The 16,319-nt window shown below is 48.0% G+C and overlaps 1 protein-coding gene across 4 annotated transcripts in view; it reads left to right on the forward strand.

Annotated features, from left to right (window-relative positions):
• AFAP1L2 (actin filament associated protein 1 like 2) overlaps positions 1–14,106 on the forward strand; it is a 63,905-nt gene extending 49,799 nt beyond the window's left edge. Inside the window, exons 6-20 of one of the 4 annotated variants that reach the window (XM_085064801.1) lie at positions 64–147; positions 2,409–2,614; positions 3,229–3,408; positions 3,984–4,073; positions 4,856–4,940; positions 5,572–5,676; positions 6,217–6,428; positions 8,105–8,250; positions 8,811–8,922; positions 9,592–9,831; positions 9,915–10,092; positions 10,309–10,476; positions 10,741–10,922; positions 11,410–11,538; positions 11,894–14,106. In XM_085064801.1, the coding sequence (XP_084920927.1) occupies positions 64–147; positions 2,409–2,614; positions 3,229–3,408; positions 3,984–4,073; positions 4,856–4,940; positions 5,572–5,676; positions 6,217–6,428; positions 8,105–8,250; positions 8,811–8,922; positions 9,592–9,831; positions 9,915–10,092; positions 10,309–10,476; positions 10,741–10,922; positions 11,410–11,538; positions 11,894–11,920 (2,144 nt within the window). In that variant the 3' untranslated portion in view covers positions 11,921–14,106. The remainder of the gene's footprint in view (positions 1–63; positions 148–2,408; positions 2,615–3,228; positions 3,409–3,983; positions 4,074–4,855; positions 4,941–5,571; positions 5,677–6,216; positions 6,429–8,104; positions 8,251–8,810; positions 8,923–9,591; positions 9,832–9,914; positions 10,093–10,308; positions 10,477–10,740; positions 10,923–11,409; positions 11,539–11,893) is intronic. The other 3 variants (XM_085064802.1, XM_085064804.1, XM_085064805.1) reach the window with 3 other exon arrangements.
• Positions 14,107–16,319: the final 2,213 nt, after the last annotated feature.

The raw sequence follows: 16,319 nt of genomic DNA on the forward strand, positions 1-16,319 counted from the left end.
CTCTGTTGCTTATCTGTGGCTTTCTCTCTTTGTCTCCTTTTCTCTTTCTGTTTGACTGTGCAGGTCTTTTTGGTAGGCTTGCTGCGGCTGGACCCAGGCCAGGGTTGCAGGTTACTGAGGGCGTTATTTATGCCACAATAACAATGGGTATGGCATGCTTTCCAAACCTGAAGTGCCTTTTCTTAACAACAACAAAAAAATCCCACAAAAAAAGCCCCCAAAAACTCAGTTTTAGCAAAGATTATCAGGTACCTCCCCCTGGATTTGCCTGTTACATGCATGGAGGGTAACTACCTCTCCCTGTCTGTTATGCACAAAGCATTATTTTTTGTGGCTTTCCCTGTTCTCAGGACAACAATGAGAACTTTCCTAGCCTTTGCTCCCCTGGTTCTGTCGCCGCTGTGGAGCTGATATGTGGTAACACTGGCTGTATTGACAAATAGCTGTTTGGTGAAGGGTTGAAGGTGCTCCACTGGGGCAAAGGCAGATTGGGAGTATAAGATTGTTGGAGCTTACTGCCTTATGGCATTGATTTAGCTCCCTGGGAGGTCATGGGAAGACTCACAGGAAAGCAGAGGTGGATTTAGATAAAGACATCCAAGATCATGACCACCGATGCCTGAGCTCTATGAGTTGGGACTGAATGAGCCTTAGTAGTGACCACAGGGTTGTCACAAACCACCAGGCAAGGCTTGTCCCAGTTTGCCAGCTGCACAGCCTGGTAAGTGCCTTTCTTTCATGAGGCTGTAGCAGTGTCACCAGGCCAGCAGTGGCTGCAGCTCTTCAAGTGGGGAAGAGCTCATCTCATGAGGATCCACACATGTGGTTGTAGTTGATGCACAGAAGAGTATCCAGGACTTCTCGGGAGGATGGTGTCAGCCTGAGACCTAATGCTGAGGGAGGCACCAGAGACTTCCAAAAGGGGCCAGAGGGGTGATTAGCTCCATGTGGATAAGGAGCCCCATGTGGATTTGGAAGATGAGGTTCCCTTATGCACCCTTGCTGCTGCTGCTGCATATGGAAAGGTCCCTTAGCAGTGCAGAGGTTCAGCTTCTTGGTGTTTCTAGAGTTGAGAAACCTCAGCACCTTTACTCCATCTGAATTTCTATACAAGGTTCCTGTGGACAAGGTCTGCGTAGTGAGAGTGCATTGAGAGAGGTGAAGTTTTCCCATAAAAGATGGACAGTTTGATATGTTGAGGGTACGGAGAGGTGAGCCAGTAGTGTGCCCCATTCAGAGACTTTGAAAAGCAGTATTTGCTTTTTAAAAAGTTTAATTGGTACAGTTTTGATCACTTGAGGGAGATTTAGAGTGAGATTTCACTGGGAGTGAGAGTGTAGCTTTGTTACTGCATCTCAGTTCCTTTTATTTAAAGAACAAATAAACCCAACTGAAATGTTCTTCAGTGAAGCTCCTAATGGCTTTTTTTCTTTCTCTTTTCTGACTGCTTTTCTTCTTTTAATTTGCACCAATCTGATAATGTTACTTTTATGTAGATATTAAGATTTGGTGAGAATCAAAATTAAATTCCAGTGAGAGAAAATTAGCAATATTCCTCCATGCTGTTTGGTAGGAAAAGAATGCAGAACCCTACACAGATGCTGCCCACATGTTACCATCTTGCTCTGTGAGCTTATCTTGTGACTTAGAGCTGTAAGTGCCAGCAGAGCATTGCAGATCTCCCTGCAGTGGGGGGGAACATTTTCAGTGATTCTGATGAGCCTGGTACCAGTGATCAGCTGAAGAGTCCAATAATCTGCAATGCATTAGAGCTGAGTATTGAAAATTCCAACTCATCCTGGTAACATAGCAATCTATTTAAGAGTGGACATAAAAAATGTTGTTACTGCTCCTCACATCACTTCAGAGCCCCTTGCTGTCCCTTTAGATGCTGAGTAGAGAGAGAGTGACCTGTTAGACCAGAGAGAGGAAGTGAATGATACCGCAAATAGAATAGATCATTGCTTGCTGCATGGCCTTGCAAATACCATTTTTATTTCTGTCATTCAAAGGACAAGGGCTGATTGTAGCTTGCTCTTGCCTTAAAAATTGTGCGTGTTTGGCTTGAAGTGGAAAGTAGAAGAAGCATCTTTGAGGGGAAAGCGGCAAACCTCAGGAAATGTCTAAGAGAATGTTCTCAAATTTGTGGTCAGCTGAGAAGTGTCTTTTGAGTGTTTGCAAACAGAGGCTATTAGGCAAAAAAATACCGCATTGAGATTCATATTGGGCTAAAAAGAAAAAAGGATCTGTGAGGGTGATTTTCCTATTAATTATCTTCCTCAAGGAGAGCCTCAAAAGACACATCTCTGCACTGGAAGCTAGTGCATGTGTGAGCATGGCTGAGACAAGCGTTTGGCTCAGAGTAATTCTAAAAATGGATTTATGATAGAGCTTTGCTTTTGTTATAGAAGATGGTGAAGCTGTTAGTAGTTCCTATGAATCTTACGATGAGGAAGAGAGCAGCAAAGGCAAGTCAGCAACCCATCAGTGGCCATCCCCAGAGGCCACCATTGAGCTGATGAAGGACGCCCGCATCTGTGCCTTCCTGTGGAGAAAGAAGTGGCTGGGACAGTGGGCAAAACAGCTGTGTGTTATCAAGGACACCAGGTTGCTGGTGAGCAGATGCTCTACTTACTCTCTTTCTAAAAGGATCTGTTTTCATAAGCTGACGAAGGAAGTGACACCTCAGGCCATGTTAACGAGCTGGCAAAAACAAAGTACCCTTAGAAGCAATGCTTCAAAAACCATGTCCCAGAGACTTGGGGATCCTATTCCATTTTCAGAAGGAATGTGGGCATGGGACTCCTGAAGGGGGCACAAGGGCACATTTATGGCCAAAATCACAATTCCCAAAATTTCTAGGGACACTTTTGGGAGAAATTTCTTGAGATGGTTAAGCAGAGGGGATGTGTATCCCAGAGGCTAACCACATACTTGATCCTCTGTCAGTAAAAGGTATTTTAGATTATATATGTTTGTACATAGATGTATGTATCTGTACATAGATGTGTGTATCTGTACACACACATGTACATAGATTTATGTGTATCTATATGTGTGTAGCCTGTGCAGACTTTTTAGGACATGGATTTAGAACTGTAGGACTTTCTTGTGTTCAGTGTACGTAATGCATGTGGCTGCACTGAGTCACTTATGGGGTTGAGTTCATTCCAGCAAGCAGGAAAGTTCCTCCTCTGCCTCTCACCTGTTCCCATCTTCCTTCCCCAGTGCTACAAGAGCTCCAAAGACCACAACCCTCAGCTTGATGTGAATTTGCTGGGCTGCACTGTCATTCACAAGGAAAAGCAAGTGAGGAAGAAAGAGCACAAGCTGAAGATCATCCCCACAAACGCTGATGTCATCGTGCTGGGGCTGCAGAGTAAAGACCAGGCAGAGCAGTGGCTCAGGGTCAGTGACACTTTCAAAACTTGCCTCACTACTGCTCCCATGCTTTGCTGGGAGACCAGATCTTATCTCAGCCCTGTCCTTGCATGCTCTGGCTCCCTTCCTCACTGCAAGCCTTTATACAAATATACCACTTCATTTCCATGTCGTGGGACAGATTGTTCCTGCAGCTCCCTGCTGCCCTCAGTGTGCTGGAGGCCACATAGGGAGCTCCCAGCCCAGCTGCTGTGGCAGGGGGGATGTCTGGGGTGGGTGCCCAGCATGAATTGGCTGAGGGCAGGGGTAACTGTGGCCCTTCCCCTGAGACAGCAGCAAAAGAAGGAGCTTTCCTGGAGCCCAGGACAGCCACAGGGCTGCGAGACGCCAGGGCTGCCTTTGCTGGCAGCCTCTCCCAGCTGACTTGGATCCAGCAATTTCTGCTGGATGCCTGATGCAGCACCAGCACAGTCCCCAGGGTCACAGGGACTGGAAACCGTGGGTCTGCAGGCTGCTGTGGTTTTGCCTGTCCTGGGTAGGGGAGGAGAATTGATCCTGTTACTGCAGCTCTCTCACAGGCTGTGGCTTCTCCTTCTGCACAGGTAATCCAGGAGACCAGTGGTCTGCTTTGTGAAGGAGGCAGTGAAGGCAACCAGTACATCCCAGACTCGCAGCGTCTCAGTTACCCAAAGGTACATCTTGTCTCTACAGACAGAACTAGCACTTAGGCTTTTCAACCCTATTTCTTTAATAAATAGTGTAAATGCCGTAGTTTTAGCTAAGCAAAGACTGATATGAGTGTGACCAGACTCCTGTACTCCTGAATGCTCCTGAAAAGGAGCTTTCTTGGCACCATCTTCATTTTCCTTTTCAATTCTAATTTTGTTGCCATATCTTCCCTCCCAGACTTACTCAGCATTTAGCTCCTCACTATCTAGGGCAGAAGCTGCTATCTCATCTGATGGGATGGTTGTGTTCACCAAGAACTTTGGGAGGGACACAGATCCTTGGACACCAGAACTTGGGCCATCTCTAGTCCAGGTTTAGGGGATGCTCCCCTGAGAGCAGCTTGTTCCAAAACAGTGGGAGGAGAAAGAAACTTTCATAAGTCTCTGATGGACACCCAAAATGAACCTCTTTGGGCACCTGGACAGTTCCTCTGCCCATGTCCCACTACAGGGACTGTCAAATGTCCCCACCAGCCAGGCTGCAGGGTAGGAGGCCATAGGGTGACACCAGGGGTGCCACTGTGTCTCCTCAGAGGTGAGCCCAGCTGGGGTGGGGCATGTTCAGGAACAATGGGAAGGGCACAGTGTGAGTGAACCAGCAGGGGATGTCTGGCTTAAAGCATCTGCTACAGAGAGGGTGGGACTTCATAATATGGAAGAGGGGGCAAAAGGTCCTTGCAGCACATTCTGGCTGGAAGAATGGCTCACGTGCATCTGTGGAGCTTGTGCCTGGTGCTTGTTGACAGGTGGAGGTGTCTGAGAGATACTCTGCAGCCTCTGAGAGCGGGAGCAGCACTGATGGCCACCCAGAGACAGCTGAGACAAAAGATGGTAAAACCTCAACCTGGGAACAACGGGGAAAATGGGCCCTTGACCCTGCATGAGGCCAGGGCTTCTGTAGCTTCTGCCACTGCCACCTCAAACAGACCTGATGAAAGCTGTGTGTGCATTCATTGCCTGGGAATTTGATTTTCTTACCAGGATTACCTGACGATTCCACAACCTTATTCACACACCGACTGATGTGCTCAGTGCAAAAATGCTAGACACTCTTTGGACATAAGCTTTCCCCCTCCCTACCTTGTGTCCCTTGTGTTTTAGAGAGGAAAGACTTGACTACAGTAAATGTTTATGGGTAATGGTTCTTAATTCAATTCTTTGTAGTGTAGGAAAGTGAAGGGAGGTTCGTTCCTGCACAGCAAGAGCTGTGCAAACACTTCCCACTGCTCCTGCAGTGACTGGCCTTTGGTCAGAGCTAACCCACATGTAAAGCAATACAGATTGGCATCTTCCACAAATCCCTAACTGACCTTACTGGTGCCATCTTGCTCATGAGGTCCCTGGGCTTTGGACTGTTACACTTTGCCTGAGTCACAGGTTTGCCCTCTGCAAGGGATGTGTGTGAGGTGGGGGCAGGACCCTCAGCTGGGAAAGCCATGCATGTGTCTTTCATTTCTGGTAGTTAAGAAGAAGGGCGCAACTGGCCTGAAACTGAGCAACCTGATGAACCTTGGGAGGAAGAAGTCCAGCTCCCTGGATAGCCCAGAGAGATCCCTGGAGACTTCAAGTAAGTAGGAACATGAGTCCCTGTGCAGGGACTTGTCTCGGGGCTGGATGGCAGTGTGCAGGGCAGGATGAGCACCAGGCATCATCCTCCTCAAACCTGCCTGTGCCAGCTGGTCCTGCCAGTAAATCCATGCAGATTGTGGTGCCTGTGGCTCACAGGATGATCCAAGAGGAAGGGTGGGTAATACCAGTCATGCACACAGAGGGCATTTGTGCTGCCCAGGGTGTGGGAGTCTGCAGAGAGAGTTGTGAGGATCAGCTGGTATTCACCACCTGGGACAACTTTGTCCAATCATCTGCAGACAACTTGCTGCTCCAAACCTATCCTGAATTTCAAGGGTCTCATTTTCAAAAGATTTTTACCCTTTTCACCCTGTTTCATATGGATAGGACAGCTTATCTTTGTGGTTTTCTCTTTATTGGTGCCTGTGGCTTTGTATTGTGTGGTGATCTCATAACTTATGCGTTAGACATCCCCAGGCACACAAATTAATATGGATTAAATGGAAAATGTGTCTAAGTAGGCTGTGCTTGCTTGCAGGTTACCTGAATGTGCTGGTGAACAGCCAGTGGAAGTCACGGTGGTGTCAGATAAAAGATGGGCACCTCCATTTCTACCAGGACAAGAACCGAAGCAAGCTGGCTCAGCAGCCCCTGAGTTTGGCAGGTTGTGAAATCATCCCAGAGCCAAGCCCTGATCATCTTTACTCCTTCCGCATCCTGCACAACGGGGAAGAGCGGGTGGTTTTGGAGGTAGGGTGGATATCTCCAAGAAAGCCCTGCTTAAAGTCACCAGCTTGGGTACCTTAGGAGGTCTAAATGTCAGTGAGTTCCTCCAGAGGAACCCTCAGTCCAACAAAACAGACTCTTAAGAGTAGGACTGGTTTCTCTGCCTGAGGTCACCTAGAATGTGTCCCACCTAGCTGGTAATCCAGGCTGTGCCTGATGCTGACACTTCCAGAGGACCATTCAGCCTTCATTTCAGGCACTTCATGGGGGGTCCTCTGGAGATGCCCATCCTTCTCCACTGACTGCAGGATAACCTTGGATAATTAAGTTCTGTGGAGTGCATTGCAGATGGTTAATGTTAGATCTGAGAAAAATGCCACTTTAGGGATTTAAGTCTGTGGTTAGGAAGGACAGAAAACTTCATCTTTTGACAACAGAACCTCAAAGCCATGGATCATGCATCCCAAGTAAGTTTATCACAGATCTTCCCCTGAAAGTGCAAGTGAATTCATCTCCATCTGTTACTTTCCTTTGCCTGCATCCAGGACTGTTTATCTCTAATCTTACTTCTCTCTGACGACAGCATGATTAGAGTAGGAGGTGGACAATGTGAGCAATTTCCTGTATTTTTCCAGTGGGTGGAATATTTATAGCTAAACAACTGACTTTGAGGGCATGCAGTGAAATTGGAAGATGTTTTTGTTTAGTTTCTGATTCAGGGTCTGTCTGTATCTAAGAAATTTTGCCCAATTACAGATGTAAGGAAGAGGTGCTGGGAAAATTTACATTTTGTGAAAGGAAGAATCTGTATTTTTTGGGATGTCAGACTCAATGTCAGATTCAATGTACAGACTGACTGGCTGGCAGTATTCCCAGGGACTGAAGTCTGCTAAATAAAACAGACTGAAAGCTTAAAATACACTTTCCAGTTTGGAAAGTGTATATATATTCACTTGCCCTGAATTTTACTTTGTGGTTACTGCTCTCACTCCTCAAATCAATGCAAAAGGTGGCTGCATCAGCCAGTTGCTTCTTGCTTCAGGTGGAGTCCCCTGCACTGGGAGGTGCATGTGGCTATTTGCTAGAGCTGACTTCAAGGCACAGAATTTAACTCTTCATGCTGCAAAACGTCAGACTGCTCACTGCCGCTGGGAATTGGGTACTGACCACGTTAAAGCAAGGGGCTCTGATGCTTCAAACTCTTCCCTTCTCCTCTCCCCTCAAAAAGCTTTGGAAGGGGTTTGTGCTCTGGCAGCAGGACCTCGCAGGCTCGGGGCTCCTTGCCTCTGTTTTGGCAATCCCATTGCTGCACTCTGCTGGTGCGAAATAAAACCGGCATGCCTTTCTCACCTAAAGCTGCTTTCTGCCAGCATCTCCAGCCCCAGAGACTTCTCTTGCTCTTGTAGGAAGCTGCATTGATCACCACTGAAAGAAAAATGCAGACTGACTAGAAATCTTAGGAAGGAGTAGAGCAAAGAGCTACATTTATGTAGCTACCAAATTTTTTAATCAGTCCATATGCAAAGCGGTACTTTTAATGCAATTTCAGGTTTATTACAAATACCCAGCAGTTCATCTTTCCTCTTGGAAGCCCAGGGGATTTCCAGCATGTTTTCCTACCCAATCTAAACCACCATTAGCCCTGTGAGTGAGGAGAAACTGCTGCTGCAACCTGTCCTGTCTGTCTGATCACCCTGCAGGCAAAGTCCTCAGAGGAAATGGGCCACTGGCTGGGCCTCCTCTTGTCAGAGTCAGGCTCGAAAACAGACCCGGAGGAATTTACCTACGACTACGTGGATGCTGACAGGGTTTCCTGCATTGTGAGCGCTGCGAAGAATTCCTTCTTGTATGTCAGTTGTAATGGCTGGGGCTGTGTGGGGCTGGTAGGAGGGAAGCAAGCCAGAGCAGGGCACTGTCCACTTGTGGGAGGTTGGCTGTCAATGGGAAGAGGTGGTAAATTCACAGCTGCAGATCAGTCACTTTCTTTTGGGACAGGAGAGCACTTACTGTCCTAGCAGGGTGCATCTGGCCTGAGCTGCAGTTTGCCATGGGGCATGGGGAATGGGTCTGGGTGACTCTTGTAAAGGCAGGCTGGGCTCTCAGCCACCCTGTTCTCCATGCCACTGGGGCAGGGTGACTGTGCTGCTGTGGCCAAGGGCTGGGCAAGAAGGGAGAGAGCTGAGGGGAAATACAGCTCCACTCTGGTGGGAGCTGCTTAATGGGCAACAGCAGCAGTGATCACACTGCTTTGTATGGCTCTTGTATGGCTCTGCCTTCTCCTCTCCTGCATCTGGCTGCCTGGCCTTGCCCAGACTTCAGGATGGGGATGCTCAGATGTCCCAAAATGCAGCACTGCACAGCCATGCAGCATCCCTCCTGATGGAATGTCCTGCTGCCTTTTCACAGCCTGATGCAGAGGAAATACTCTGAGCCCAATGCCTACATCGACAACCTGCCCAAGGGCAAGATGCAGCAGGAGGAGCTGTATGATGATGTGGATCTGCCAGATCTGCCTGTGGTAAGACAGACACCTTGCTGCAGGGAGCTTTGTGAGGACACCGTGGCAAACATGGGGCCACAAGGAGTCTCCAGCAGTGAAAGGAGGAGTTTCTCAACAGTGATGAGGGGGATTCTCAGCCCCTGGGGAAATCCTGGCTTTTGCAGTGGAACAGAACCAAGTGCTGGAGAGAGGAGTTGCTAAGGAATGGGAGAGAGGTTTCCAGAAAGGGGCTGTAGGGATCCTATGGCAGCTGGGATAAAATGCCCCAGTTTTCATCAGCAAACAGCATGAATTACTTGGTGATAGTGGGCTTTTGAAGCCTGGCCTTTCAAAATTAATTTTCATGCCTGTAAGAGCAAGTCCTGTGTGTAAGGACAGAAACAATGGGTCATGCTGGGAGTGGAACTATTACCTCAGGAAAGGCAAAGAATCTGGCAGGGTTGCTGGATGTACAACAGTGTGATACCCTTGCATAGAGCTGCTGCTACCATCAGAGAAACCTATTGAAGGAGAGCAGGAGGGGCCTTTCCTTCAGTACACCAAAAAGCCCTCTCTGGAATGACTTAGAGACTGGGGTTTTAGTTCCTCTAAGATTTTTGGAAAGTACTCCAGATTGCCTGAGATAGTGCTGCTCTACAGCAAGATGGTTCTTGCACTTCTGGTTGCAGCAGATGGTCTCTTTTTCAGGAAGAAGCACCCAAGAGTGAGAGCAAATTGGAGGGGGACCAAGACAGAGTGTATCTGGATCTCACCCCAGTGAAGTCCTTCCTACACTGTGCTGGCAAGATGTCATGCCAGTCTTCACCCCTCAGCTCACCAACTTTAGAAAGGGCTGCCAACAAGGCTGCCCCAGAGAGCACAGCTGAGACAACTCCCGTGGCCAAGGAGGCTGAGCCCTGTACTGAGGCAGCGGAGACCTTGGAGCAGGTACTGTCCAAACTGTGGTGCCAGGCTTAATCAGTGAGCCAGTTCCCTACACCTCATCATCCCACTTTATTTCCCCTCCCCAGAAACACCCAGAGAAGCCAGAGCCTGAGGAGGCCCTGCCACGGGTGCCTGCTGTGAAAATCCAGAGCCAGCAGCAGAACATCACCTTACCTCAGGTGGCCCCTGAGGTGCCAGCGGGCACAGTTCCAGCAGGCAGTCCCCAGCTGGTGCCTGCACACCGGCCCAAGATGCCACTGCCAGGTGAGTGGGCTGCTCAGGTGGCCTAAGGGTGCTTAAAGGGATGTGGTGCCCTGTGGTTCAACTTGCCTCTGCTCTGAAACAGTCTATGTGCTGAGTCTTGTGGCTGGTGGCATTCCAGGCCCTCACTTGGTTTGTTCTCAAGCACCTGAAAGATAAGGTTTACTCCCTCCTGCTTTTTTTCCTAACTGAGCTTTTTTTGGTGGGCTGTGTTTCCAGCAGCAGCAGTGGAAACCAAGCTGGGCAAGAACAGGACAGAGGCAGAGGTGAAACGGTTCACAGAGGAGAAAGAACGGCTGGAGAAGGAGAAGGATGAAATCCGGGCTCAGCTCACCCAGCTGCGCAAGGAGAGACGGGAGCTGAAGGAAATGCTTGGGAGCAGCACAGGTAGAGCAGGGCAAGGTGGGATATGTGGAAATGAGACAAGGTGGGGAAAGAGGGGGCAGTGAACCTGGCCCTCCTGGGACCAGAAGGGATAGGGGGAACCTGGTGCTTTGAGCAAACCGTGTAGCCTCAATTGCACTAGAGCAAGATCCACAGTCCCTCTAGGGACAAAACATAAGGAAAAAGTACAGGACATGCTCTGGTCCCTACTCCCCTCAGGAACTCCCCAAGTTCTCAGCAGGCACCAAGATTCCCCTCCCTTCACAGACAAGAGCCTGGAGCAGAGGCTGAAGGAGATAGATGAAGAATGCAAAAGGAAGGAAAACCAGAGGGTGGACCTGGAGCTGAGTCTGGTGGAGGTGAAGGAGAACCTGAAGAAGGCAGAGTCTGGCCCAGTGACACTGGGCACAGCGGTGGACACCACACACCTGGAGAACGCAGCCCCAAGGGTATGTGGGGCAGCCCTGGGAGGCACAGCAGCTTTCTGGCAGCTAGGCAGTCACACTGTGTCAGCCTGCTTACAAATATAATAATTAATAATAGCATCATTATTGTAAAATGTAATCTTGTATAAATGTGTAATTATTATATATAATACACGTAATGTAACAACAATCTAGTGCTCCTTCTGCACTTGGCTGAGCTAAGGGATGGTTTTTGCAGGAAGAGATTCAGGCATCTAAATTCCTTCTTGGGAACTTGCTTCCCATGAAATTGAGTTCTTCACCACCTGGACCCTGCTCTGTACTTGTACTTGAGTCCTCAAAACCCAAACACACCACAAACCTCCTTGCTGTTTTTTTGAAATGGGCACGTCACTGAAAAAATGCACCTCAGTGCAAATGGGATGAGACTGTGACTAAGAGATGGTGGGGAAAGGCAGCAATCTCTCTCAGTAGTCTGTAGTCAAAACCATTTCTATGTTTTTTACTGTAGGTTCAGGTAAAAAGTGCCAGTCCAGCAACCAGCGCAGAGAACTCACCGGTCAATTCAGCAACGGCTTTAAAAAACAGGCCTTTATCTGTTATGGTCACAGGGAAGGGAACAGTCCTACAAAAAGCTAAGGTAAGTACAGCAGAAAAATCCACCTGGGACAGCCACTGCTTTTCCCTCATGGCAGTGGAGCAGACTGGCTGTGGTGGGATGGCATTGTTGGGGGGTCTCACATCTGGGAAACACCCCTGACCAACACAATTCAGAGCACGTCAGCCTGGTTTTCCTCCAGTCTTTGCACCTGGGTTCACCTTGCCTACAGTTTAAATTAATAAATATATGCATTGTTTATAACTTAGAGATATCCCTGACCCACTCTGCAGCCAAAACCACTCGGACCAGGTGATCATGTTGATCCTATGCGCTTTATTGCTACTGCAGCTTGCCTGATTTGCATTTCGACTAATTTGCTTTTATTCCTTGGCAGGAATGGGAGAAAAAGGGAGCTAGTTAGAAGCACGTTGTTCAGAGATGGACTAAAGACTCGAATTGCCCATGCATGGCCCAGGGGATTCAACCATCTGTCGGTGGAGGTTGGGTGTTCAACACCACCACACACCAAGTGCCTCCTCCACGTGGCGCCAATAGCTCAGACACAGCACTGGAGTCAACAGCTGCTGACATGAGTTATCCCAAATGAACTTGCTCTTTCCAGACAAATCCCAATCATGTAGCTAAAACAATAACAACCAGTGGCAATCCTTCCATTGAAGTCCTAACCCAGCTGATGTAAACAAGAATGTTACTGTACATAGGGGTGTTTTGTGTATTTCTACTCTGAAGGTTTATCAATGAGTAATTAAGGTTTCTATATTAGTGACTGTAGTGGATTCAGAAAGGGCCTCTACTATTCCTCAGCCTGGTGGGTTTCAACTTGTCCTGATAAAATGGAGTCAACTAAAGTCTCACTTGTCTTGCTGCCAGTCATCACTCAGCTGCATTTCATCCAGCCTTCAGACAAGGGCTATCCCCAAACATGAATGAGAAGCACACACAAGCCTGTCCAAGGCATTTTTAACCAGTATCCTGATGCATTCCAGCATCTCCTACCAGCTGCAGATTTGTTAGAATATTGAGCTGCTCACCTTCTTGTGCTGTAAGCTGTGTTACAGACTGGCAGCACCAGGAGCTCTGTGCAAGGAAGATCTGCCAAGCAGATTCAGTTCATTTTCTTGAAGATCTTGGTCTACTTCACCTGAGGAGTTTGTTCTGAAAAAAAAAAAAAATTTAAAAAAAAAAAAGTCATATTTGAGAGCTTGCTCAGCTGTTTTATGGGAAAGCTGGATCCTTCAGGGTTTGCCCTTTCCCAAGAGAGGAGAGGTAAAGCTGTCCCCATGCTCCTGCCCCAGCTGTGGTGGTGTCTGCTCCTCAGAGCTGCAGCTGTTGAATGTGCTGAAGACATCCCTGTGTCCCTCCATGCTGGCAGGGCTGAGCAGCCTGCCCTGCAGTAAGGCTGCACTGCCAGGGCCCTGCTGAGCTGCTGGCCATCTTGGTGCTGTCACCCTTATTTCCCAGTCATTAAACTTAGTACTGCTTTTGGGCCCTGGCAGTATGGACCACAAAGCCCACTGCTCTCTGCCCTGGCCAATCTTTCATTATCTAATGAAAGATGTTGGATATTTGGAACTGCTAAACTTAAGAGACATTGAAATTTAAAGGGTGGTAGGGGGTTGACAGAAATCTATGCACCTCTCCTCCCTGTAACCTGCTGATATTTCTGATGGCCTGGAGTCACCTCTTCCTGTCTCCTCTGATGGCCCTTCAGTGTCAGAGCCCAGGCTCAGTAACTGGGTTGACTGGATGGGGCTGGAGCTGTTTTCCAACCCCACAAAGTTAAAGCAGCAGCAGTTCCCTGGATGGGTTGTCCCTGGGGTCCTGTGGCTACATCAGAGCCCAAGTAAAGACAGACAGGAAAAATGTTGTACTTCCCTCACCCTTGAAAATCTTTGACAAGCCTGAGACCACCTATAAAGGGCTGTTCTTTCTTCACACAAATGCCAAACAGCCAGTGGGGTGCACAGGGCTGTGACATCCAGAGCTGGTGGTGTCACTGGGGTGAGTGAAAATGGGCTGACAAGGGATTCTGGGCTTGCTTCCCCCCAACACAGAACCAGCATGCAACAAAACTCTTGGTCAGGGTATCCTGGAAGCAAGGTTTTGCACATAAGAAAAATTCATGCAAATAAACCACTGACACTTCTGGTTCAGGACCCTGGGGACTTCCTTCTCCAGAGCACCAGAAGGCTGCAGACTCCATAAAGCTTTTGACCCATGATGAGCTGGCAGGAGACCCTCTCTACACCCTAAATATCCGTGTAGTACTGTGCCCTCCCTGTACACTCTGCTGTCATCCTCCAGAAGTTGTCCAGACATTTCACAGTGGTACTGAGACAGCAATGGACAAGAGCAGCTCTGCTTTCCCCTTCACAGCCCAGTCAGCTTCAGTGGTCCTGCTGGGATGTCCCCATGAGGAAATGGTAAACATAGGCAAGTCCTGAACAACACACTTTCCCCAAACAAGAAATGTTACACAATGTCTCTGTGTCCCCATTGTTTTCCTAACTCAAGGCATTTCCTTTGTTGTAACTGTGACCTATAAAGTGGCGCTTTAGAGGGTTTTATAATAAAATGTTGAGTATATTATGTTACCAGTGTTTTTCTCAGTAATGGGGCTTGTCCCTGCTCTATTTTCCAGTAGATATCAAGTACATTAAATCCCCAACACTATTAGTTACTACAAAGTTCTTATTAGCTATGCAGTCTACAACTGCAATGGACTATAGCTTAAATAATAGTGACTGCATTGTCAAGTAAATTTTCAGAAATCTAACATACTGAAAAATAGCAGTAACCTCGACAATTTATATGAATATATGTAACAGATTCCTGCCTGTATCTCCATAGCACAGTCCTCTTGCACAGAACCAGCAGTGAAAAACCTTCCACTGCCTTCCTGTGGCCACTAGATAGCAACTGTGTGCAGGCTTAGTGCCTGCTGCAGTCTCTGAGGGAAAACCGGGATGGGCTTTAGCTGGAAAGGAAGGGAAAAAAAGTTGGTAAAGAAAACAGTCGAGGCCTTTACAGAATGAACACCAAAACAGACACATCTGTGAAATATCTCTTGGTGGTTCCACTCCCATGGAGAGGCACTGTAGCTACAGCACAAAGTCCTGGGGAAGGTCCCACTCCCTGGCCTCTCCTACCCACCCCTTGACACAAACCTGCCCATGAGCCCCTTAGTGTTCTGTCAGCCTCTGAGCTCAGGACTCCCCAAATAACTCACTTTGGGAGGGCTGGTTTTGTGCATTGAATGGACAGCAGCAGCAGTTGCTTTTGTCCTTCCCCAGCATCGCTGCCCCATTGCCTACAGGTGCTTTAGAACACCTTGGTATCAGCTCCAGCTGACAAAGTTACTGCTTTGTTTGTTATTCCAGTGCAATTCTCACCTGTGCACACTGCAGCCAAGCCACCATGGGGCCTGAAGTGTCTCAAGCAGAAGCCCATATTCTTCTGGAGGGAAAGTTCCTGCTACAAACCATTTTCATTAGCAACCTTTTCACTTAAGTACTTCCACAGTTCTTGCTTTGGATACACAGAACAACCCTACACCAGCTCCTGGGGGTTCCTGACTAGCACACCAAGGTTGCTCGTGAGCATGTTGATTTTCCACTAATGCAGAAGTGCCAGATTTTAAAGGAAAAAAAAATTACCTTGTATCAGTGGAGAAGGTGGCCTGAATGTTTATGTAAGTTGTTTTAGGTATGAATCAAATTAATTTACTGCAGAGAGTAAGACTGCAGAGGTTTTTGAAGCTGAAGAAGCCAGCTGGCTTTACAGGGATCATCAGCAGACCTCTTGCAGGCTGGCCTTGCATGCAGGGAGAATGGCACAATGGGATCAAATCCCAGCTTCCTTGCTGCAGCCTTTACAGTACAGGCACCATACAACATTTACTCACCACAAACAGGCAGGATTTTGCTTGCTGAGGAATGGCAAGACTTAATGGGGTGAAAATCAGGGCACTTAAATCCAAGATTTTTTAAAGGAGAAACAGGCTCTCTCCTGAAGTCAGCACATGGCCCATGACCAGTCAAGGCTCACCCAAAAACCCTACAGAGCGAGAGTAATTCACAGCTCCATTAATAACAGCAGCCCAGACATCTAATGGCAACCTGGCACAGACAGCATCCTCTGCACTCTTCTGATGCCAAACAGGATTAGTGCTGGCTTTGCAGAGGCACCACCTCCTCAGTGCCTGTGCCAGCCTCAAATATTGACCCAGCCTCAAGGGAATGAGCCCACTTCAAGTAAAGTCTGATTAAATATTTCTGATTGAATCAAAGCAAGTCTTTGAATTTAATAAGGAATTATGTCAGAGACCCAAGTCACTTACCTACTTAATTAAGATTTGTAAGAGAAAGTGCCTAGAAATTAGCCAGGACTTTCAACTCAAAATTTTACAAAGAAAACAGCTCCAAAAACTGCTCAGGAGTGTCCTGCCTGTCTGCAGGATCAGCAGGTCTCTCCAAGACCACCCCATATATCCTAATTATCATCCTGGCTTTTCCCATCTCTCAATGCCCCATGACCTTCTTACCTTGCAAAGTGCTTTGTCCCATACAGACGAACTGGTGGGTTCTGCTGCTGCCAGAGAAGGTCTGAGCATCTATCCAAGGCTTCAGGAATCACCTGCTTTCAGGAGGTATGTAAGGAGGAAGGTCACAGTCGAAGCACACGCAGATCCCTGACACGTGAGGATCCCTGGGGCACTCTGGGCACCTCAGCCAGATGTACCCACAGCCCAAAGACTGGGTTTAGAAATCAGCTTTCCTGAAATCTCTCACATTAGCTCT

The sequence above is a fragment of the Lichenostomus cassidix genome, chromosome 6 (genome assembly GCF_008360975.1).
Source record: "Lichenostomus cassidix isolate B80296 chromosome 6, HeHo_3.0, whole genome shotgun sequence".
Taxonomy (NCBI): domain Eukaryota; kingdom Metazoa; phylum Chordata; class Aves; order Passeriformes; family Meliphagidae; genus Lichenostomus; species Lichenostomus cassidix.